General features: G+C 41.6%; 1 protein-coding gene across 2 annotated transcripts in view; it reads left to right on the top strand.

Moving 5' to 3' along the window:
* Nucleotides 1-18,318, top strand: part of KLF12 (Kruppel like factor 12) — a 174,229-nt gene extending 155,911 nt beyond the window's left edge. For both annotated transcript variants that reach the window (XM_035892375.1, XM_035892374.1), the window contains 2 exons: nt 1,692-1,849; nt 18,077-18,318. In XM_035892375.1, coding sequence (XP_035748268.1) covers nt 1,692-1,849; nt 18,077-18,258 — 340 coding nt within the window. In that variant the 3' untranslated portion in view covers nt 18,259-18,318. The remainder of the gene's footprint in view (nt 1-1,691; nt 1,850-18,076) is intronic.
* Nucleotides 18,319-25,260: the final 6,942 nt, after the last annotated feature.

The raw sequence follows: 25,260 nt of genomic DNA, 5'->3' as shown, positions 1-25,260 counted from the left end.
TCTTTCCCTGAAGGTGAAATATGAATATATATCAAGTGTTAGGAGAAGAAGAGGGTTGTCAGCAAGAGAACACTCCATTTTTTAAAACAGTGCTTTAAATTAGGGTTGTATTGTAAAAAACAATTAAACAAAAAGAAAAATGCATAATTTGAAATAGCATGAATTCCAGGCTGGAAAATTTGTAATGCAGCGAAATGAAACATAAGTGAAATCACATGCTAATGGTGTGAGGTGCTCTATGCGAAGTTTTAACCCAATATAAATAGTCCTCAGCAAATTCTGGAAATCTCTAAAAGTGAAGTTTATGGCAGAACAGCTGTAGCTGTACCAGCACGGGCTGTTGTAACAGAAGGTTGAAGATTGGTGTTGACACAGGAGCTTCTCAGCAGATGCATCAGCATCAGTGCTTGGTTCAAATGCCTTTCTTAGTGTCTTGGCTTCCCCAAGGGTTCGTGCTTACCTCTTTTCGTGACCAGATTCAGTTTCGTTTCCTCCAACTTATTTTCATTTGACAGTCACAAATTCTTTCAGGAGAACAGGGAACTTGCATCTGAAGAGTTTAAAAGAGCTGGCTAACGACTCTCTAGATTGTTTACCTTCAATGTCAATAAACCCAAGAACGTAGGGGAAGCCCCAGAAACTTAATGAAGGCCAATGTTGTTCCAAAACTTAAAGTAGCTAAACGGGCTAGTGTAACTGTAGGTGAACATGACTGCTGTGCAGTATAACCATAACGGGGTTGATAAAATGATCAATTAATAATGATTTATATCTGGGTAACGTAATTAATGGAAGTTGATGAGGGTTTGGATCTTGGCATACCAGCTTGGTAACAGTTAATGGCACAAGTTTATCTAGTCAAGGCAAGTGCATTACTGTAGCAGGCTTTCTTCAAGTATTAAACTTGGTACATACTGTATTTATAAAATAAAGCAATGTGACTTCAATGTTACTTTTTTATTTGCTTAAAATTGGGATAACTGATAGGCCTTAGGATGTTGCTGTAAATGGAGTATCTTTGCTGAGCATAGGCATTTCTGTGGGGATCGTTTACTGGCCCTGTGCTAATAAACTTTTTTATTTATCAGTGGCCTGAAAGGCTGTAAAATTCATTGACTTGCAGGTGATAGATTGAGAATTGCTAAATAAGTAAATGGAAAATCGCTGCTGCAGGGTGATATGGATCTCTTAGCAATATGTATGCAAGCAAAGAAGAGGTGTTTGGCCAAATGCAGGGATCCATAGTCCAGATCTGGGTACTGCAAACACCTTTTTGTAAAAGGTTTCAGGATTTTTATCTATTTAAACTTGTCAAAGAGAAATTATAGAGGCTATATATAAAGTTGTTTAGAAAGCAGGGTTCAGTGAGCTTGGAGCTGGGCACATATAAAATAAAAATAAAGCTCAGATAAAATCAGGCTACTTCGTTATTGGAGCAGTATTTCAGGGATCGTGGTGTTTTCTCTGGCAATAAGGACTTGTAAATCAAGACTTGCATTATTTCGTACTGCAAAATACACTCTAGTTCAAGCACAAATTGTTTCAAATACGTGCTGTGGAATACATTGTAGAAAAAGAAATATTTAATTAATTGCTAAGGTCACTTCTGGCACAGTGAGATATTGCAGCTGATCTTTTGGGGCCCAGGATATTGCTTTTGCTTCATTTTTTGCTTCTGTTCTGTTTTTTAGTTCCATTTCACCGTTCAGTATTGAGAGCACAAGGCGTCAGAGGAGGTCCGAGTCTCCAGACTCCAGGAAGCGGCGCATCCATCGGTGTGACTTTGAGGGATGCAACAAAGTATACACAAAAAGTTCCCACCTGAAGGCTCACCGGAGGACGCACACGGGTAAGGCTTTTCTGGCACTGCGTACCACAGTTCAGACAAGCGGGTTCCTTTCTGCCTGATTTAGGTCGTATTGAACTCGTCATGTTACATTAAGAGCTGAAGGCCTGTACCTCAACAATGGAGCTGTCTGCGGGTGCATCACCGTTGGCATTCTGGTTGCAGGTCGAGTGTGCTTGTGAATTGAACTTCCCTGTGATCCCCACTTCGCAGCACAAGAGCAGTCTCAGCACAAACCTTTCAGATGAAACTAAACAGCAAAGCAGCCTCCAGGGACATGCCTAACGTGCTTCAGCGAACAGTGGGTAGTCATTGCTTGGGACCAACCAGAGCTAGTCCAAAGAAAATCCTCAAGAAAAGCATATAGTGTGGACATGGATTTACAGCACCATTCACTCTACAGGCCTGCTCCTATTGAGCTACTACGTGCTTTTACAGATGTAGCCTTTGAATGATAGGTGGCACTAAATGCCTTCAGTTCAATTCAAGTGTAAACTCACGACCTCAGTATTTCTTTCTGGAGGCTTTCAGAGGCACCTACCACAATCTGCAGAGGGAAGTCACTCACTTTATGAGAACAGCTTGCACTAGGTCCCTACAACAGAGGTGCAAGAGAGGTGCCTAGATGAACTGGGTCCTATTCAGTGATCATAATACTTAACACTTAATCAATACCTGGTGTCCTTATTAACTTTATGGGCTGTTACTAGTCTACGTGACAGGCATGTAAGGGAAGCTGAAGCAGTGATATGTAATTGTCGTAATTTTATTGTGGATAAACTCAGGAGCAGCAATTTGAAGTCATCAAGAACAATTTAAAAGGGGATTGCTTGGATGGCTAGAAAGGCAGTGGGCAGAACACTCTTGAGTTTCAGTGCTGTTCCTTACTCTGCTGCTTGATTTGCTTAAATTAAAGTTATTGATCTCTCTGCTCCTAATGTACTTCAGCATTCTTGTAACTCCTTGGAGAAAAGATGGTGTTTATCCAGCATGTAGCACAATGTTGTTCTTTGCTGAGAATCTGCTGGTGCTTTCTGTGGTGTGATGTACTCTAAAGAATATGAGATGTCATTTAAAAAAAATAAGTGATGGCTTCTGCATTTCAAATGAGGCCATGTCTCCATCACTCTTTCCAATATGTCTTTTGGTTGGTAGGACTTTTGTTGAGAGGAATACTGAACAAGGCTCCATCCTAATACCCCCTACTAAACCAATTTCTGCTAAGGTAAGAGTCCCTTCCTTGAACAGCAGAAATGTTCTGGTGATCTTGGAATTTCACTATGTTTCCCTCTAGGCCAATTACTCTAGTTTCTTCATACCCTCTCATTAATGCTTGTACCTTCTGCTCTCTCTTAAGTTACCATGTCTTGTCTTAATTCTTTTTTCCTCTTCTCTGTTCTTCCCATCTTCAGTGTGGTCTTTTGTCCCTGCCCGTGTGATATATTTTATATACCCTTACCCTTTCACCTTGTTCTCTGTCATTCTTGTTTCATTACTTTTATCCTAATCTAACCCTACTCTATCCTTTTCCTTCTCCCTGCCCTGATTTCTAAGTCATTTCCCTATTCTTGCCTGTGTCACCCTTTATGGCTGTAGCAGATAAGAAGTCAGACAGCCCAGCAGAGGTGTGAAACCGGTAGACTTTTTTGTTTGAACCAAAAATGCCACTTACGTGCTTATACAACAGGGAGGTCACTTTTCTAGCCTGCAAGACTAGCGACCAGCGCAGGAGTATAAGCGAGCACCGTGTAAGGAGCTGAGTTACAAAACTAGATGTGAACAATCTCAGAAATGTCACACCCAAGTTAGCCCAGAAATACAGAAGGCTCTTCTCTGCCGTGACATTTTAAATCCCTGAGAATGACATTTGTCATGAGTCTGTAATTCATTAGCAGTCTCATGGCAGACCAGCCCTTGTGGGTAACGCACACAAATCCATGTTAGATAGTCTGCACCACTGAATCTCAGGCTGTGCAGTTAGGGTGCTCAAAACTAGGCACTGAAGGCATGAAAAGGTGGTGTTAGTAATTACAGTTTTTGCAGCTGTAACTCTCCAGCAGCATGAAGGGAGTTTTTGTACCTGCTGTAATCATAGGATCCATCTCCTCAGCCTTGGTTCCCTGGCAGCTGGGTGTCTAGGCTATGCTATCTGTCTGGGATCTCTGGGTAGTCAGAGAAGAGGGATTGGCACCTCTGGGGCACGTTATTCCCTCTTCAGGTAGACCCAGGGATTGGCTTGGGAAGTTGCTTCTCTTTCACTGCTGAATACAGAGAAAGCCTGGATACCTACCTGTTAGCTGGCTGAAATGAATCCCCACCCCAAAAAGCAGCTGCCTGAAATATTTTGCAGTCATGTTGGATGTTGTTATATTCCTTCAGGGAGAAAAGAAAAACAACATCAAACCAAAAACCTTCATTAAATGGTCAGCTGTTAACCGCTTTATATTGTGTCATGTCCTCATGCCTGCTGCAATGTAAGAAGTGTAGTCTAAAGAGAAGGTGAGCCCTGGATTTAGCCAATGGATCCAGTGAGAAAATATGTATTGCTGCTCCTAAAATTAAATGTGTTCTACAGAACACTTCTCAGGTCTTGGTAAGAAGTTGGTATATTCAGACTTACATGTAGCATTGGCCATGAGCACACTCTGTGTATTAATCTCATCTTACATTTTTTATCTGGGCCTTTACTTTTGCTTCAGGCAAAAGAAGTTAATTATTCACATATGACCCACAGTAATTAGTGCAGTTTTGGATAAGTATAAACGAAGCATGACAGCTATGCACGCAAGGGTGAGCAAGTTTCAGTAGGAAGCTTTCTGAGAAAAGATCACAGAAACTCAGCATTGCATAATCTGGACTTTTTTTTAGGCAGGCTGATCTTGCTAACAGTTGTTTACCTAAGCAGGACGTGTTTGAGAACTATGGTTGTTTTTCATTTGCTATATATGCATAGCCACTAAAACATTTGCAGTCATTTGGATACAGGAGGAAAAACAATGTGGTATTTTGAACAATTTTGTTGGTTGGAAAGTGTACTTATTTTAAAATTAATTAAAAACGGAAACAAAATATGATAGATAGTAAGAGTTGCATTTAATTCGCTTAGAGTGAGCCGTAAGGTTTTTTTAGGTATGCTGTTGTCTAGCTCCACGATATTTCTCACCAGTGTCCTCCAAACTCAGTGTACTGGTGTGGGCATGAAGTCCACTGGGGGGCGAGCTTGAATAACACATCGCCTCTCCAACTAGAAAAACTGCAAGTGAAACCCGTACTAGTTAGAGCATTTCATAAATCACAAGCACTGGTATTAAATTTCTCTTTCTAGTATCAGCTTCTTGTTGTTGTTGTGCCAAATCGTCAAATAAAGCTATCAGGCGGTATCGGGTGTGATGGAGAGCCTTCGGGGCTCGCAGGCAATCTCGCAGCTCAGGTTTATCAACTCTTTCCGCAAGGAGAAACTGTGAGAAGTTGGCACACTGGAGTTGCGTTGAGTTAGTTTCTGCTTCAGCGAACTTAAAGAAAATTACTAATGTGTGACTTTACAAATGAATAATCTTTAAAAATGGGAAAACCAGCAGCCCTGGGTTGCATTCCTGGTCTGCTTACGTCTGCGTTGTGCTTGGTGTAGGTGCTGCTGTCGGCCCTGGGAACGGGGAGAGCTGCAACTCCTGTTCCCCGTGAGGTCTGCACCCATGCAGCCCGGGTGGGACTCACCTCCTTCAGTTCGCTGCTTTTACTTTGAAGATGGAGAGGGAAACAACCGTAGCGTTATTCTATGATCTGTAATGGCTATTTCAGGCCTTTTAGGCGGTACTGAAGTTGCCGTTGACACTCCCAGGACAGCTGAACATTGCAGACTAAGTAATACTGGTTGCTTCCACTGTGGTTTTTTCCCCCCATCCAAATTTCTTTCTAAAAATATTTAAGTTTATCTTAATGATAATTGTTGTTTCCTTTTCTACTAGCCCTGGTTTGTGAAAGATCTACAGGCTCTGTTCCCTCTGAAGAGAGATGATGAAAATATTGATAGGTTTTATGTAAATCAAAGAGGCAAATCATGCCTTCTGTTGAGAGGTTGATATGGGCTATAAAAACTAGACTTTAATAACTGGTCTGTGAAGTTGGTGAAAATGGAAATGATGGGTCTGTGAAAACCGTAAAATGCAATAAATAATTTCATTATTTTGGCAAAAAGCAGGCAGATATTTTTATGCCATAAAACTGAGGACACACATCTTGACCTCCTCTCTAGTTGACTGGATGTTTCTGAAATGTCAGTGGAAAGCTGCAAAGTAGTCAGAATTGTTTGCAATTTCCCTGCAAAATTTCTCTTGACTTGTCATTATTTTTCAGTCATCTGTAACTGTAATGAAACTAAGTTTCTGAGCTAGATAACAGTGAAGGTGGCAGGACAAAGCCATGCAGTCAGGCCATTTATCAGGTCAAATGCAATGGAGTAAAGTCTCAGATGAAATAATACATTTAATGTATATATCATTATAGCTTCAATCAGCTTATTAGTTGTGGGTAAAGGGAGTGACTGGAAAAATGAGAGTTCAGGGGAGTCTGTTTTAGGGAGAGAGAAGAGGGAAAACAAGAACAAACATCCAGGACCTTTTGGGCTAGCTGCCTTAAGGGTGCAAAGGAGACACTAGAAAGTGAAAACAAAAACCAGACCCTTTTTTGTTCATAGGAATCTCAGTTGCCTTGTTAATAGTGGGCAGTGGCTGCTGGGTGTGGGCGATGTCCCAGGACACACATGTGGTTGTGCACCCGGTCATGGACAAACTGTCCCACTGGCCAACCACATAGCTAAAAGCTACTTTCACTTTTCATCCACAGGCTACTTGGTCTGCAAACCTTAGCGTGCAATATTCTGTTTTAACCTGAATCGCAGGCCTACCGGCACCAAACCCAACCTTTGCATAATATGATCCAGTTTTCATAGACATCATCTGTCTCCTCTTAAATAGGGAGAGCATGTAAATTTGAGGCATATTATGTAAATGGAAGAGGCAAATTATGCTGTCTCTTAGGGGGCCTGGTAAAGAACACAGAGACTTGAAACATATATAATGGATAGTACATGTGGAGGAGATTTAAAGTTCTTCTCTTTTTTCTAAGTATGAAGAATACACTGGGTGGTGTGAACGTGTCCCAAAGCGGTGCCTGGCATGGGGACTGTGACCTGAGAAGTCTAACCAACTACATAGTCATTTAAAAGGAAATTTGATTTGTCTTGGATTTCACATCTGAAGTTGCTCGCAGCTAAAGCCAGTTGTAGCTCATTGTGGCTACCCTCCTACATATGGAGAAGCCCAAGGAGTTTAAAACGTTGTATGAATCATCCTGTGAATAAGTCAATAAAGAAGATGCCTGTCTTAAGGTTATGTGAAACGTAATTTTACAGCATCTGACACAGAAGAGATTGTTCCCTGTCTCTCACGTCCATAGGATTTTCTTTTATTGTAGGAGTAATCGGCATTCTGTATTTCTGTGCAACCTTATTTCAGTCAGTAGTTACTAATTTCTGGAGGAACATGGCAGAGGGGTCAATGGCAGCAAAAACCTGGGACTTTCCAGTGGGCATGAAGAGGGAATGGATTTAGTCCTTGAGCATAGGGCATCATACAGCCACAGCCATGGCTTTGCTCCTGGCTCCAAGGAATGGAGGAACGCAAGGGCTGTAACCAGAGCACCTTCTGTGGGGCTCAGATTCTGGGCTGCAACTGCTGCTTTTCATCCCTCAGCCCCAACCACCACTGGGCCCAGATCACTCTCCTCAGGGCCGCTGCTGCAGAAGATGTGGTGGCTGCATTAGGCACTTACAGAGGCAGGCTGAATATAGCCCCCAGGCCAAATGAATTTTTTAGTGTTGGTGCTTTGTCCTTGATCAACGCCTATATCATTCCTGAGAGATGAGAGCAAATACCTTTGCCACAGACGTAATGAAGCCTATTTGTCAGTGTCAGGGGGTCTTCGCAGCATTACATGGAGACAGTAAACATCTCAGAAATGTGGTTTTGTACCTGAGAAAATGACAGCATTTCCTCCCTGAGATGTTCCTTTATAGCTGGGTTGAGACATCACCCTAGAAGAGAGAGAGCTAGTGAGTACATGGGTGTTTTATTTAGTCTGTGCTTTTTCAAACATTGCATTCCTCTCACTCACTGTTGCTCCATATATTATTTTAATATGAAAGGGCCCCTGTCATTAGTCTTTGTTCACATTTTCCTTTGAGCAATTTCAGAGTGGACTCAAGAAGTCGGAGCACTAAAAAAGTTATTTTTGCTCTGTAGGTTTTAAAACTCCATTCATTACCTGTTGTTTTCTTAAGTTCTGTTTAATGCCTTTTGCTAGCTATAAGTTCCAGAGAGATATTTACAGGTTTGTAATCCCTTCTCTAGGCAAATATTGGGAGGAAGCAACATTTTTTAAGTAATCCTTCTGGATTTGACTTGAACTGTGTAGAGTTTTGGCCTACTTAAAAATTAACACCGCTTTATCACCTACCGTCCAGACTTGCTCTTCAAAAGCCCGGCTTTCCTTTCTCATGTCCTACGTGCTCCCCAGGCCCTTATCCCAGAGCTCTCCCTCCTCCACGTAAATTTGTTGGGTGAAAAGAGCTGCAACAGCAGGTTTACATGCTGTTCCAGAAACTGGGAATTTAAATAAACAAAGCCAATTTAAAAATTAATTTTCTTTAAGTAAAATAGGAGTTTCTATTTGTATTGGGTGATGCTTTTATTTTTTAAGAAATACTTTCTTTTAGCGTTTAAAATTTACTGCCAGTTTCAATAAACAGTAGAGCTTTCCAATGTGGAAACCAGTGTATTTCATGGAATTCTTCACTTCTAGCTTTTCTGCTCTTTCTTCATGGAGTTTCTGTTTAGAAGATGAACAGATTATTTAATAAACGGGGCTGCAGAACCCTCAGCCTATTCCCATTGATGTGACTGGGTTCAGATTTCAGGACAGAAATATATTTAAAAGCAGATGTCTGCTGGGGCAATACGTACCAGGGTATAAAGGCAGACTCACCAATGCCACCACAGCCTAGTCAGGTGATGTTCAGAAATGGGAACCTCTGGATGTAGCAAGATAGTTGTCTGAGTCCAGCTACTTACGGGCAGGTGTCCATACCGCAAGGAGCTTGTACATCCAGTTCTCTTCCAATAGCTGCTCTGTGGAAAGTTAAATGATTTCATTTCTGGCACATTTTGCAAGCTCTGAATTCACCTTACACACGGGGAGTCATTCCTCTGCATTGTAGGTCTGATGCTGTGCCGATATGGAAGAGTGCCCACGTGGTTATTCCAAGGCACTTTGATGGGAAAGCAAGTCTAATTGCGCCTGTGATTGCTTTCAGTCTCTAGGTTATGAAAAATATTTGCAACAGTGCCCCTTGACTTTGTAAATATGGGGTGCATATGTGTTTTGTCTGTGTGTGGCACGAGGGAATAATGATGATTTCATTATGCAGAATAAAATTTTCTCTGAGCAAACCATTTAGTACTTAATATTCTTACCTCCAAAGAACTGCAGTTCATCTAAGGTCTCAGGCATGATTGTGGTCTACCATGTGTAGCCCTGCAGTGGCATGAAGGCGAGGAAGCCCTCTCTACTCCCATTCCCTCCAAAATGCTTTCCCAGATGTTACCTGGAGGAGTAAATAACAGACTAGAGGGTTTCCAAGGATGTTAACTCTTGCAGCCCACTCAGTCCCTGACAGAGGGAACAGGATAGCAACTCGCTATTGAAATGCCCATTACTGGTGATACCCCGTGTCTTTCAGGAAGTGTGTCTGGAGTTGCTCGTGCCTGCCCTGTCCTTTTCAGGGCAGCCTTTGATGGGAACATGCTCAAAACTGCAAGTAAGCTTTACAAAAGCCTTTGTTTTAATGTTTTATTCAGGTGTTCTTTTTTTCTGCTTTCTTTTTTCCGGGGCTAAAAGGAAACAAGAGGTAGAGCCTGAAGGCTAGTGTTTTCAACCATCACTTTTTGCAAATAAGTAGGTAGGAAACCAGGGAAATTTTACAAAACCTTCTTGTTTTGTGGGAAAGGAAAAAGATCAGATGACAGCTGTGTAGGACGAGGGGTTGTTTTCTGCACTTCAGTGTTTTCTCCATGTAGGATATGAAACGTAGTGGTATCTTGGTCACATTAACTCTAATGTTCTTTTCCCTTGTGATGTGTACTTTTGTCAGTTAATATTTTTCTTTAGTATCGTATATATTTATTCTGCTTTTGATGGTGATAAAAATTGGGGTGTCTTCATTTGGGCAGTTTAATTCCATGCACAGCTCATTTACTTAAATGGGAGGTGGGTTTTTTAATGCTCTGTTTCTGCAGGCAGCCCAGCACACCAGGGTCCCAGCCTCTGCTTGAGCCTGACTTCTAGCACAGTGCAAACAACAAATTATCGGTTGTGCAAAACTGAGCGAGACGAAGCTCATCCCTTGGAGCCTTTTTGTTGTTTTTTATTTGTTTATTTCTTTGAGGGTTGGTTTGTTGTTTCATTTTTTTACAGGTAGTGGAAGGTTTTAACTTTTATACTGAGAAACATCAGTTATTGCTCTTGATGAACATGGTGGAGCAATCCCTGGAGCATCCAAGAGGGGTTACGCTAGCGGAATCGGAGGCAGATGGAAAGGGAAGTGTCACTTGTCTGTCATCTCCCTTGCAGTTATGGGCCACAATGAAGGAAAGGTGTTTTATTTGAGGAGGCCAGGCTAAAACCCAGGCCTGCAGCACCCCAGTTAAACATGGTGTGCAGATCTGCTGGCACCCTCCATGCAGTTGGCTGATGATGGAAGCACGGATCTGTTGCATCACCTTTCCCAAACCCCTTTGTGAGTGAAGGCTGCTGTAAAAGGAAGAATCTCAGCCTTCCCCATGGCAGTGGAGATTTGATTTTGCTGTGACTGGAGGGAAGGAGGAAACTTCAGGTTTAAGTGTATATATATGCACTTAACATACACCTAAATCTTTACATATGTACCACATCATGCAGGAAAAAATTATCAGGAAGGTTAATAAAATGCTATTTGTCATCTACTGTTGGGATTTGGTCTGGTTCCTGGATTCAGGTGCACAGGAAGAGGCCTTTTACGTTTCCAAAAATTTTATTTTTTCTGTTTGCACGGGAATTAAAATTTATCATTTTACACAGCAATGCCCTTGGCAACGTACGTAACTAATCCTTGTCCCAGAGCGTTAATTCATTTGCATCTCACATAGTAGTAGATAGGTCCCATCATGGGGCAAAGTCTGTGTGTGGAAGCCCAAAAAGATGAAGTGTGGAAGAGAAGTTTCTTGGCTTCCCCCTCTTCGTTTCTCTCCTGTGCGTGCAGTGACATAATAGGGCTGAGACCAATGTAATGGCTTTGCCTGCTTAAATTATGGAGAACTGAATTTTGTGAGTCTCATCACAAAGGCTTTTTTGCTGGGATTTGTATTAAAATAGCAGCAGATGGAGGCAGCTGTATATCTAGAGGGGCATGTGGGGCAATAGCAGGAAAGATAAGGTTGCTGAACTAGTGCTGGGCTTGCACAGGGAGTGAGAAGAAGGGCCAGGCTGGCAAACAGGACCCAAGCTCAGCAGTGCAGTGAAATGAAAAGATAGTTGTGTGTTGTGATGTGGGAAAAGGACTCGCACCTGAATTATCAGAAGTAGAGCTTGTAAATAATTGGTTCAAGAGCTGCCAGAAGTGTGATGAAGTTCTTTCTCTTGCTTTAGAGTGGAGGTTGTCACTGTGGTTTTGAGTCAAATAAATTGTTTTGTTTCCATTTTTCACATGAAGAAACCATGTCCCTGTGCTTTGCCTAAGTCAGGCTGAGAACATGGAATAAAAAACCTGAATTTCAAGACGTGTCACACACAGCACAGTATGTCCTGTTCTGCTTGTAGAAATTGTTTTCCCAGACTTGCTCAACTGATATGAAACTTTAATCTCTTCCCAGAAAGACATTTTATTTGCATATTTTGACAATACTGAAACACAAAAGTCAAATTCACTATGTTCACCAACAAGATACAGTGAATCAGTGACTTGAAATCAGAGATCCCAAATGACCTTTAGAAAGACATCTAAATAACTGAATTGGATTTTTGCATCAAAATTGTCAAAAATATTTCAAACTTTTAAAGGGATGAAACTGAGATCTAGCAGTTTCATTACAGACAGTAAGATGTTCCTAATATCTGAGTCATAGCATTGCTGTTCACTTCCTCTGCAGTTTTGGGAAGGTCGCTGATGCTCACTGTGTTGGTTTTCCTACCTGCAGAATGGACACGATATTTGTTACACAGTGCTTTTACAAGGACAGACTTTTATGAAGGATTACATTTTAAAAAAAGCTTTGTAAGGCACTTTGAAGTTGGAAAGTGCTTTATAAGTGCTCTGATGTTTTTTCATTAAAAAAATTGTACTAATAAAAACATCATACTAAAACATTAAGAGTTGTCATTTTTCCCTTTCCCCTCTGTCTAAAAGCTGAGCTGCCCTCTTCCTCTAGGAGTGCCTGAGGCTGCTCATTATCAGTGTTTTTGCATTAAAAATATTATTTTCTGCCCAAAATTGCTTATTTTTAGTAGAAATGCAAAATCCAATTAGCCATCATTTCGTTTTCAATTTTTTATTTCCCCTTCCAGAGTCCTATCAGTATGGGTGCAGTGTGACTGTCCCATATGTTTCAGAACGATTCTGGTGTTTACGTGGGAGCTGAAACCAGCTGACATAAATACAACACCTTGTATATATTGCATAATATCCTGTAGCAGAAACCAAACCAGGAACCACCAGGAGATGTCCTCAATCCTGCCAAGCTGCAGAGCTGTTGACTTTGACTAGAAGATTTAACATCATCAAACGTAGGCAGAGGCATCTGTGCTGGATTATTTGTTTTCTCCTTAGGACCTCACTCTGGTTTTATGTGGGGAATGCTCCTCCAAGAGTAATGGCAGTAGAAACTGAGTGTATAAAGATGTGTCTGTAGATAGCAGGGCTGGGCAGGTGCCACCTAGTAAACCATGCAAGTTTGACTCAAAAACATTGTATTTTGTGAATGGAGTGAGGGACGGCATCTCCCCTATGCTCCCACCCTCACAGTTTGGAAACGATAACCCAAGTTTCGTTTCCAAGTGCTTTTCTAACTTTGTCCTTCTTAAAAGTGGAATTTCAGCTTGTGACTCTCTCATAGGGTGATGAAAGCTTAGGTACAGAAAAATCTGATTAGGTGGCTAAGCCTGTACCCTTCAACAGTCCCTTATGTGTGTTTTCTAGTCGACTCTTATTTAGAATAAAAATGTTACAGGTATTTCAAAATGCTGAGTACTGTTGCAGGAAGGGGCTACAGAGAATTGGTGTATTAACTCGGAAGTCATGGTGAGAATTCCATGTGCAGAAAAATTGGATAGATGGGAATGTCTGAAGAGGACAAAATAAGAAAGGAGGTGGCACTCACCTGTAATATCAGAGAGAGAGGTGAGTTTATGCCAGAGAAGGAAATTGGTTCAGAACTCAATCACTGGGATCTTCTCTGTCCTGATTGTAGACGGTGTTACATCATTGTTACTTAATGACATGGTTGCCAAGAGCCTGCTAAACTGATGAATAAATGAAGCTTAAATAATACACAAATGAAAGGAACTGCAAGTGTGCAGGGAGTACGTAGGGCATCTGCAATTGCAGTAAATAAACTTCCTTGCCTAGGGAACGTAAGCCTGCCTCTGTTCCCTGGAGTTCCCAAGCAGTTTCCCCACTGGCAGGATGACCCATAGCTATTTACACGGCGGTTTTGTGGTGCCTGCCTTTGAAGCATCTGGCATCAAATACCGTGATGCCAGCTAGGTGATGGGCAGAAGATAACTGCTGAGGAACGTACCACATGGGAAATTCTCCCTGGGGTAGAACAGACCCCGGTGCCTTCATCTGTTACATGGCATGGTCTCCTGCCTGGTACCCACATAGGGGTTTTTTTTAAGAAATACGTGAATGGCATCGGGTTGTACAGTAAAAGTTTGAGAGAGATTTATTTCTGCGGGTGAATGATCCTTCTGGATGTTAGAATACATGAATAAGGATATGGGAAGGCAGATGTTGGGCTGTGGGGAGGATGGAAAATTTTGGAAGGATTGGCTGAACAGTGGTCATTATTCGGCATTATTAATTCATTATCTGCTGGAGTTTAGGGAGATTTAATGAGTAACTGCTGTAAGTATGTTCTTAAGTGCTTAAGTGAGAGGAGTCATGGTAGGGTAGGAAAAATAATATGGTAAAAGTAATTAAACTAATTTGGATTGTGGCATTTGGACTACAAAAGGCAAAGTTTTGGAGGGCTCTTAAAAATAGATGTTTTGTTAATAGAAGATTAAAAAAATGACTAGTTCCATTTGGGGCATTGAGTCATACCTTTAAAACTTCATAATTAACTTTGCCAAACAATAGAAAATACAGATTTTCTACAGGGAACTGTCTAGAAGAACCTTTTCATGCTCCAGGGACCCTCTTGATCCGTGTAAATGCCTGTCATAGCATATTGTTCACTGTCCATGTATTGCAAGACAGAGCTGCAGAACAGCATCAGAGTACAATTTTTCTCATTTTGGGATCTTTTTGTCTGGTTTTGGGACAAAATAATAGAGGTCTCAAAGGCATGTGCAAGAGTAGAGGGTCAGCTCCTGTGAAAATGTTCACAGCTTCAGGCATTTATTTTTAAAGGGGTAGCTTCTAAGTCTAAAACCTTACAGAATCAGAAGATAGAACTAGCTAACAGGGCTTTATCTTCTTCCAGTTTTCTTTTTCTCCTCATGTTAATTACCACAGGTTCTTGGTCTCTTTCTGCAGCATGCTTTACCACCATTTTCCAAAAACTGTCCACTATTTTGTCTTCTCCTTCACTCCCATGCTTCCACTACCCGGGCAAGGCTCACACAGCCTGCTTTTGCTCCTTAGAGCTGAATGAGACTTTGAGTGTCTGGGTGCATGACAGTAACTCTGCAGTCCATGCTCCAGCAGCTGTCGAGCCATCGAAGGAGCCGAAATGTGCCCACACTTTGAACCCGAGAGTTTCTTAGACACTTAAGCTCAAGTGCTCGCAGAGAGGCAGAAGTGTCTGAGTCAAAACAGTTGAGTATTTGACTTCAACTCAACTGCAATCCAGTCTTGAAATGGCAATATATATATAAGCACTGGGGCTAGTTTCTTCCAATTAAGGAACTAGTTTTGTCCAGCCTCCTCACTCGCCGCTTTCTGGGTTGCCCTGCTGAGGTCCTGCTTCTCTCTGTTGATTGTACTGAGAATTTCAGCTGTGAGTGCCCAGGCTCATCAGCCAAAGCTGGGGTGTGGTACCTGACACCTGCTTCCCATCCTCTAGCAGTTCTGCTCCTGCTGGTCCTTTCTCCATCCTTTGAACTCCTGGATCTTCTGGCTTTTACTGTAGTTCTTACAGATGCAGTGGTCACTCTTCATGTCTGGGATGTTACCAAACAAAAGGCTGACAGTTAGTGTATTATCGCCTAGGAAGAAGAACTTTTTTTTTTTTTTTAACACCTGTCCATCCACAGATAATGTGGGTGTTTAACAGAAAAGTCATGTTGTTATTCTTCCCCTAAAAATTAGTTTGGGCTACAATGTTTTTGATTAATCTTAATGAAAAAGCTTATCTTTCACAGTTTTCTTTACAGTGGCTTTGTTAAGGTACATGTGAATGAATATCTTCAGAGTAATGCTACTTTGCCTGGTTTTTTCCTTCTTACGCTATACGCATATATTTAGTTGAAACTAATGAAAGGTCTTCCTAGGTTGAGCTTGTAAGAGCAATTTTCCTTCAGTGGTGTAAATAGCTTGAGAGGAATGTGGTCAGTCCTGTCTCTCTCACATAGCTCTATAGGGGCTGGGTAAGCAAGGACTCATTGAGGAGGGAGGCTGGAAGCAACACCTGGGAACTCCAGCCGAGTGATCTGCACTCACGTCCTTTCATCAGCTGACTTTTGTTTCTTACCCAAAGTGATACTGTTTTAATGGACGAAGAAACTATTCCTAGTATTTCCCTTTCACCAACCATCCCTCCCTGATCGGGTTCTCCATTTGTCTTCTGTCAAGGGAAAGAAGAGCTGGGAGCCTGTGTACCAAAGAGGCCATTGCAGGGGAAGGATCTTGGGGCAGGGAGAGACTTAGCATTTCAGCTGCTTTTAAATAACGATCCAAAGCTTAGGAAATACCTCCTTGTTCTGCTCTGGAAGTCTCTGTGGTCAAAGAAACCAACCAGGGCAGTATCCAGAGTCTGAACAAAAAGAGAGTTTAAAAGTACATGGAGGATGGACAGGGAGAGTGCTCCACTTAGAAGCTGCTGATGTGGTGTGAGGAGGCTGTTGGGACATAGACCTGCCAAGTCAAGTGTGGAGACTGCTATATTTGTCTGGTGCTCCGCAGCAACTGTTTGTGGCAAGGGTATGTATGTAAGACAGTTTGGTGGTGAATCTGAACACGTTTTGTAGCACTTTGTCATTGGCAAGAGCGTGCAACCCACCATCTGACGTGTAGCCTGTGCCCAACCAGCTCATGGCAGCTGCCGGATTCCAGGCGCCCAGTGCTGCGGCTGCCCAGGGGCAATGAATGCTATTCGGTGCTTTGTCCTTGGCCGAGGACTGTAAAATTATCTAGGCTAGGTTGCTGCTGGTGCAGCTATGGGCTGTGGTCACCTCAGAGCCTGGATTGCTGGGTTCCCCTCGCAGCAACTGTTTCCCACCCCCGTCTGACATCAAAACTGCAGCACAGCCCAGATGGTGCACAGAAGGTACCAGACCAAGGAGCTCAAATGTTGCTGACAACCCTGCTGACGTGCCTGTACAGCATCCGATTTCCTTACAGAGGCACCCATGGGCATTTCAGCTGGACTTTTCAGGGCTGTTTGATCTTTGTGGTGATATTCTTGCTCAGGAATTTTTTTTTGAAACCAAGGGCTCTCAGCAAAGCATTTATTGACGTTTGAAGGGACACGTGGAGGGAGGTGCCGCTTACGACAAAGCAAGTGTTGTGTCACTGGTTCATGTAATTGAAACAGTTTCTTGCAAGCTGCTCGTGATTGACAAGAGATAATAAATAACTGAGGAATGATTGTGCCTGACGAAGGAAACAGTTGTTGCAGAGATGCTCTTTTGTTGTCCTGGCTGTGATTAGCTGGTTTCAGAAGAGGAGATAAAAAACTATTTTTGACACAACGAAGGAAGATATGTACAGACCTCACACAGTTTCCCTTCCTCAGTTTTGGTGCGTGCTTGACTGTGGGATCAAGGTGACTGCCAAGAGCATTTAACATGTAGTCATTGAGGGCTGGTGATAGAAATCACAGATAAGTACGGCCTGCAAACATGGCAAAAATGGGGTTTTATAACCATTTGCTTTATGAAAGCACAAAATCCAGATTTATCTTCTCCTCTGACGTGATGCGACACAGAACATGGGTCATGCATCGTGCTTAAATAAAAAGCAGAGGGTGGGATTTTCCGAAAATCTACACTTAGCCCAAGCCTGATCTCACTGAAGTAAATGGGTATTTATCAACAGCGTTGTGCAAGTCCCGCGGCTGAGTACATCTAAAAATTGTACACCATTCCTGGTAACTTCTTAGACACAAAATTAATTTTACTGAAAGTAAGTACAATAAATAAAGAGGACGTTTTGCAGATTGAATTTTTCTGTTTAATTGGGAAATCGTAGTTCATTTTTACCAGCTTGTTAAGAAATGTCCTGCAGTGTTGTTTACACAAATAATTAGAAACCTTCATGATCTTCATAAAAATAATTGGAAGACTGTGGCAGCATGTGATAAACTGCTGAAATATCGGGCAATCTGGCTATTTTGGGAGAAAGTGTAGCCTGACGAGATGAGGGTAGCAAACTTGTATAGTAATCATGAGAATAATTACACAGCCCTTTGTCCTGCTGTTAATCCCCGCATCACCCCTGCAAGGTAGGATCTATATTGTTGCCTTAATCCTGTTGATTTTCTTAGTCATGTGAATGCCACAGGAATGATAAATCTCAAGGCCCTTTCCTTATATTCAGCAGATTTGGTACCTCGTAATTGTGTAATTTGGCCTAAAGCAACCCCTAGGCAGTGGGTGTTCATGGGAAGTGTGCAGAGGGGGTTGCGGGGATTAAGAGCAACAAGGGGAAAGTCACCACCTGTTTTTCCCCCCCTCCCCTCTTTCTTTTGTCTCTCCCAGGAGAAAAACCCTACAAATGTACCTGGGAAGGCTGCACCTGGAAGTTTGCTCGCTCCGACGAACTGACGAGGCATTACCGCAAGCACACGGGAGTGAAGCCATTCAAGTGTGCAGACTGTGACCGCAGCTTTTCCCGCTCAGATCACTTGGCGCTCCACCGCCGCAGGCACATGCTGGTTTGAGAAACGCTACGTGTTCCAGCCGAGTTTAAGAGCTGGGTCTCTTAACTACCCGGAGTGAATTCAGCAGGGCTGAATCCCCTTCTACAGTGTTAACAGGCAGGGCTTTCCCTGATGTCCGTAACAAAAAAAAACAACAGAAATTTAAAAAAAAAAAAAAAAAAAAGCAGGAAAAGAAGTGCCACTCTTCTCCTCGCCATCTGAAGTTAACCCTGTCTGCCCCTCAGCATGGCTACCCCCTGAAAGTGTCATCACAATCACCTGGGAAACAGCAGCCAAAATGCTACAGGAATGGGCATTATTTTACATGCTGCATCCTTTGACAAAAAATGTTTATAGCTTCTATGTTTTCTCAGCTGTCGGACATTTTGTTCCTGAAAAATCACTGCTGATTGGAGGATTAGATACGACAAACCGATGATGATGATGATGACGATAATGATGAGAGCCAAGACCTCTAGACCTTTATTATCCCATCTTTTCCCCTTGTTTTGAATACCATCTGGCCGGTGTCAGCATTGCACCCGAGTTGTGCTACAGACAAGCTGCGTGTGAGTAGGCAAGAAGATCCTGCTGGAGAGGTCCCACTGTCGGAGCTGAAGGGTCACTTAAGCAGACTTCTGCAATAATGATGGTGGCATTTTAATACTGTACCACAATTTTTCATTATGCCCTAGAGGACACCAGCCATTTAACCTTTTTCTTTCATCTTTTTTTTTTCCTTTCTTTTCTTTTGTTGTTGTTGTTGTTGAAGTCTGTAAAATAAACAAGGGGCAGCAGCATCTCTGCTGAAAGTACAATATTAAGTATCTGTATTTTACCATGGACTTATTTAGAACCATTTTCTGATTTGTATAGAAAGAGGCCGTCTAAAAACTACTACCCCATTCTCAAAGTGCAGTTTTCTTTCATGCAGGTATCCTCTTCCCCACGACCAGTGTTTGAACATAGGGAAATAGTCAGATCTTATACTCGCTGGTACCCAGGTTAGTGCTGTAGCCATTCATGAAATGGAATGGAATTGAATGTACCAGCAAGCAAAACAGAGAAGAAACGGCTGCATCTCTTGCAGAGAAGAAGCAATAATGAGTAAAATGGCTTTTGAGACAATAATTTACTTCACACCAGCAGGAGCGGGGAGGAGGGTATGCAGAAATAGGACATAAGATCATTTAAGTTAATCTTTCTGATGCTTTCACTGACCTGCTAGGTACCACAATAAAGTACTTCCATTTCCTTCAACATAATACTTGCGTCTGGAAAGCAAGATAGATAAAGGAAAGAGCTGATCATTGAGGAGTCAGTGGATGAACCATAAGGAGGAAGGCAAAATGGTTCTGCAGTGGTGCTCTGCAAGACATTAGGTTTCTCCCTGGGAGTTAGGTAATAACAAGATTTTGCCAGCTGTCTAGTATGATATAAATGGCCCTTTATATGGGTACCAGTGGCTGCCCCTGCTGGGATTTTCAATCCAAGCCTTTTCAGATTAAATAAAAGGAAATTCTTGATCATTCCCATACAGCCCTATAATTGTGAACCAATTTGTATTAATTGAATTATGTAGGAAAGAGAGAAAGGAAAGAGAGAAACTCTTAGCCATCAATTGTTCATGCAAACAGAATAGTGTTTTTTCTGTTTTCTTTCCTCACAAGGATCTGCCTATTCAGCTAAACCTGACAAAGAGGAGGCTTGGCAAGATTTTTTTAAGTGTTGAGATTTTTATAGCTTAGAGAGAAAAGATGTGTACATAAAGGTCTTTTGCAACACATTTAATTATGAATATTTGGTTCCAGGAATTGCACAGATTAAACTTGCGACGCCACTTGTTCATTTTTAAATGTTTGACCAATCTGAATTAGTTTCTGATTCCTGAAGTAACCATCGTAATGTGGGGGAGATTCTGAAATCGAGGTAATCTTAAAGAAAAACCAGCACAGAATACCCATACAAATACTGAAAGCAGTTGCGGTTAATCGAGGATTAGTATGACTGGGATAATACTTTATAACAGTATTCACAGGCCCCAGAGTTTGATTGTCTTTAAATACATTCTTAATATTCCCCGGTACCGGATCGTTTATCAGCTCTCTGAAAGAAGAACTTCAATACTGTTAAAGCTCAGGCTCTCCTCTGCCAAGTGGTCAGCAGGGAAACCCAAGACAAGTTATTCACAGCCATTGTGGGAAAAATGCCTCTGTCCATTCCCACTGACTGCGTCGGTAATCAGCTTCCACAAAGTTCAGCAACGTTTCAGTATCCGGCTCCAAATCAGAAATGAAGCAGAGGCGCTAAGTGTCCGTGCAAAGCATGAAAAGGCTGGGACTGATCAGGGCTTCCAGATAGTCCATGGGGCACTGCGGGGCAGCAGAACTGGGTCTTTACCAGCAGCATTACTGCCGTTGGTTTAAAAAACTGGTTGTCAGTGTTGTGTGTGAGGTGGTTCATGGATTACGTCTGAGGTCTGTCTTTTATGTACTTCAGTGTCATCCCCTTAAATGGATCTGTCATTCTCAGCATCTAGGGTGATAAAAACATTTTCCTGCCCAAGAACATTTCACTGACTAATAACTTGAATAGCAGTAATTCAGTTGAAGAACCGATGGCATACAAAATTCCTTTCAGGAGCTGTGATTTTTTTCTCCCATGGAAAATTAAGTTTATTTGACCAGAAGCTCTTAAGGCCATTCTGTTAGCATACAAGAGGAGCAGTAAGAGAGATCGTCTGTGATGTTATTCACAAAGGCAGGGCATAACTGGGAGAGACCAGTGTCCTCTTTGGACTTCCTCTGTAGTCAGTGAAGAGAGGAAAAACTCCGCCGAGAGAAACTGAGAGGCCTTAAATGTCAGCATTCAGCTCTGAACTGCCCTGAGGAGGAGCATACGTATCCCAGGCCCTGGGGAGGCTGATTTCCCAAGGCCGAGGTTGGTCTGTGTGCATCCCTTGTCTTTCAGGTGTTTGCCCATTACTTTATGCATAGGAAACACTGCAACAGAACGAGGGGTCTGGTTTTATTCACGGAACCCCAGAGTGATACAAGGATAAAGCAGCACTCACGTCAAGGGGTACAGGCACAGAGTGTGTCAATGGTAACAGAATGAAGCCAAAAGGTAAAGGAGCCTATGCTAAATTTTCTTATTTCACCATCAGGAAGTACATCATCAACCTTTTTGGCATACAAGTAAGGGCACACAACTTAGGCAGCCAGCAGTAGTAGTCCACCACTGGGTTTCAAGTACCCAGTCTGGTTCTTGGCAAGTTTCTCATTTGTACCAGCGCCCACAGGCGTTGGCCCAAATACTCTGTGAGGTTGCTTTCTGGTTTGTTTTCCCCTTCAGAAGTATTTCAAGAGAAGTTACTCTGTGGGAGGAGGGTGTTTGGATGTGGAGCTGATGTCCCCCAGATTCTCAGGGTGTCCTTCCATCATGGTCCACCACCACCTTGGCTGTGGTTCAGACCCACCAAACTTCTGTGCTTGTGCAAAGACCGAGGGCGATTGCTCCAGGGTAGTTTCCTCAAAAATCCTGGTTATCCCACCACAGGTCTGTGACATTTCATAACCGTGGCGAAGGCTTACATCATATGTAGCGTGCAGAAATACCAGATCTCATCTTGACACAACACAGTAGGTCCTTCTTAATTGAGCAGTTGGGAGAGACAAATACACAGTGTCCCTTTCTTTCGGAAAGACAGAAATTTATGCTTCTGAGTGTTAGTAAGGGGTGGGTGGGTAATATCCGCTGTGCCCATTACAGCTTACAAGGGAAACTATGCCACAAAGTGTCAGATTTCAAATGTTTCCAAAAGGATCCAATGGATTTGTCAGGAAATCTCAGTAGCCAGCATTATAGGAAAACATAAAGAGCAAGCAGCTTTGATACAGAACTTTTTAAATTTCAAATTGTCATTATTTTTTGAGCACCTGTTTTATTCAGCACTGTAAAATTGGCTCATTGCAACAGCAGTTTATACTTGGGGATGAAGATGCAGTATTCCTTATTCTCTATCATGCTTACACAATTAATTAAATAGGTTTAGAGTGACTTGTATATATGATTATTTGCTGGAGTAATGTATAACAAAATTAACAGTGTTAAAAATGACATCAGTGATGTTGATGTTTGGGGTAAACTCACATCTCCCCTTTAATAATGGGAATAACAGTGATCATAAGTCTCGTTTTCCATTAGCCACATTGAAAATGTATTCTAGTTGCCATTTATAAATTTATCTTCTGATAATAAATGCTGTTTAATGGAAAAAATCTCTTTCTCCTTTATTGAAGGTGGGTACCTCAAAATCGGAGTAAGTTTCACCATTAATACCCCACTTATTTTTGCAGTTTGAGCTTTGGTTTGGAAAGGTCAGTGTGTGAAACTGCATCTTCCACAGCAGACAAGTCTAAAGATCGTTCAGTAAAGCCACCCGACTCCCACATGCTCATCCATCCACCCGTGCATATAAACCCCAGCACTTCCACATACTTCCACCCATATGCAGGTAATAAACAAGTTCGTTTTTATGAGGAAAAAAAAATCAGAAAAGGAAGAATTAGGAATAAATACCATAAAAGAAAATACTACCTTCTTAAGAAACCAGCTCGTGTTACTCTATTATGCCTCTGCCTGTGATTTATAGCTGGAGAAGTGCACAAAGAAATGTAAAGGTTTGTTATATTTTCACGGTTCCGCTATAGCACGACAGTTGCTGTGTAATCTATGCTTATGGAGTCAAGCCCATTGGTACCTTAAAAATGCTTAAATTCTGATCGATTTCCACAGCAAATCAGGTTTTAGTACAAAAATGTAACTATAAGGATACTGCATCTTTAGCAATCAAAATACATCAAAAGTATTTTACTATACTTGCAACAGTTTAAATATTCTGTAACATAGGTGATAGTGAAAAAGTATTTTCAAACTCACCATTTTACATGGGGTGTAAGTAGGTTAAATGAAGTACATTTTTTAAAATTACGTAGTTTTCATCAGGAAAAATGGTCAGAGAATGCCTTGCAAAGCTTAAACACAAAACAGAAGAGGTAAAATATTCTGTTTTGTCAGAGCTTGTTTTCTCTGTAAAATGGAGTGGCCACTTCTTTGCTGTTTCACAGATCGCGCCCGATACAGCGCAGTCGTACTGAGTGCTTCAGTGTCAAGTAAGTCAACGCTCAGAATGTCTTTGACTGAATAAAGGAAAAAAACAAAACCACTTAATCAAAATGAAAACCATATGAAAGGGCCTTGGGTTTTGTTTTGTTTTGTTTTTTCCTTCTGGCATTTCACAGTGATCTGCAGATTACAGTAATGGCAAACTCTCGCTTGATTTTCTTTCTTCTTCTATTTCCCTGTCTACAGTGCATCATGAATAAAGGTTGCAGAGCTGGAACAGGCAGCTGCTCTTTGCTGATTCCAGGGGAGTTTAGTCTTCTAGGTGCAGGAGCACATCAACAAAAATCAGTCGTAGCAGGACAGCTGTGACGTTTAAAATGCACATATGCTTCAGCATGATAGCCTAAAATCTATTTTAAAAGACAAAACAGAAAGTGCCTGTAATTAGAACTGATGGGATGTTCCTATACTTTTCCACAGCAATAACTTACGGGATTCTGTTAACAGCGAGGTGAAAATGAAATTTTACTTGGAGAACAATAATGCAGCACAGAAACAAACACAAAGTGCCATTTGTATAGTCACCTGTTGAAGTATTTGTGTTAGAGACTTGAGTTATTTTCTCAGATATCGTCTGTCGTATGCTTGTAAGAAGAAAAGGACTCTTAGCTTACAAATGACTCGTATCCATATCGATTCTCAGTAGGTGTGAATGGAGGTCATTGTCAAGCAGTGTTTTAGGGAATTTATTCCTACTTTATGTCTGATGTGCCCATGTATCCAGGGTATTCTCTAGTGAAATAATCCAAAAACCAGCAATAAGCCCAATGGAGCTTTTTTAGGGTATATGGTAGGATGGGGATTCTCTTGAAAAATCCTCTGCACTGAACTCTGGAAACACAGAGTTCACCTTCTGTCTCCTTTCTATTTGCCATGTAATGCTCATAGTACTTGATATCATCTTAGAACTGGCTGACTTCAGGAGTAGACAAATTATATCACCTTTTCTTTCCTTTGGGGACAAATGAGTGAAAAATTGGGGGCTGTTAGTCGAGCGACTATTTGAATAGCAAACAAGAAGCTGATATTCCTAAAATGGAGTAAGATTTTTATACTGAGTGGCCTAGACATTTGCATCAATAGACTAACTGATCTTACAAGAAAATAGCCAGCTGTGACTTTTCCACTCTTTTTTTTCTCAATTTTTTTTTTTTTTTTAATTAATCTGGGAGGTGTCTGTAAAAAAAAAGAAATTAACTGCTGCTAATGGATTCTTAAAATAGCAGTGTAATGCCATCCATCTTGCTTCTTCTGTTTCTAAAAACGAATTTATTGGAGATGACTATGTAACTGGTTGTCCTAATACCTTTACCAAGGAAGATTGCTTTCCATCCTCTAAATTTGTACCTGTCATTTATCCAGGCAGAATTTTGTATTTGAAAAATTCCAGGTTTTGCCTAGGCTTTTGCTGCCATCGGTGGGTTGTTGCTGGGGTGGGAGGATAGGCGTTCAGCTTTTATTCACTGAGGCAGGATTGGGTGTGTGCGAAGATGCTCCTATGCAGAAGAAAGTGCTGGTGCAAAAAAAAAAAAAAAAAGCACATGGAATTACATTAAAAAAGTAGACATTTATGCATCACATGTTAATCATGTGACAAGACTGCCAGTGTAGTAACAATTTATTTTTAAATGTTAGCCACCGGTGGAAATAAGCCCATTAGAACATGTGTGTACTGACTCTTCTCATCCTGATGTTAATCTCCGGATATTAAGCACCTAAAAGAACTCCATTCATGCTGGGGATTTTGGGAGGGCACCAGGGAATGTGTCATCCGAAGGACAAAGGAAACATGAATTTCTTACCTGGCACCTGAGCTGTTGCTGGAGAGGAGGGCTT

This window comes from Egretta garzetta, unplaced genomic scaffold, assembly GCF_000687185.1.
Source record: "Egretta garzetta isolate BGI_Z169 unplaced genomic scaffold, ASM68718v1 scaffold524, whole genome shotgun sequence".
NCBI classification, from domain to species: Eukaryota; Metazoa; Chordata; class Aves; order Pelecaniformes; family Ardeidae; genus Egretta; species Egretta garzetta.
The sequence above is the reverse complement of the archived record's forward strand: the minus strand, read 5'-3'. Positions and strand labels throughout refer to the sequence as shown.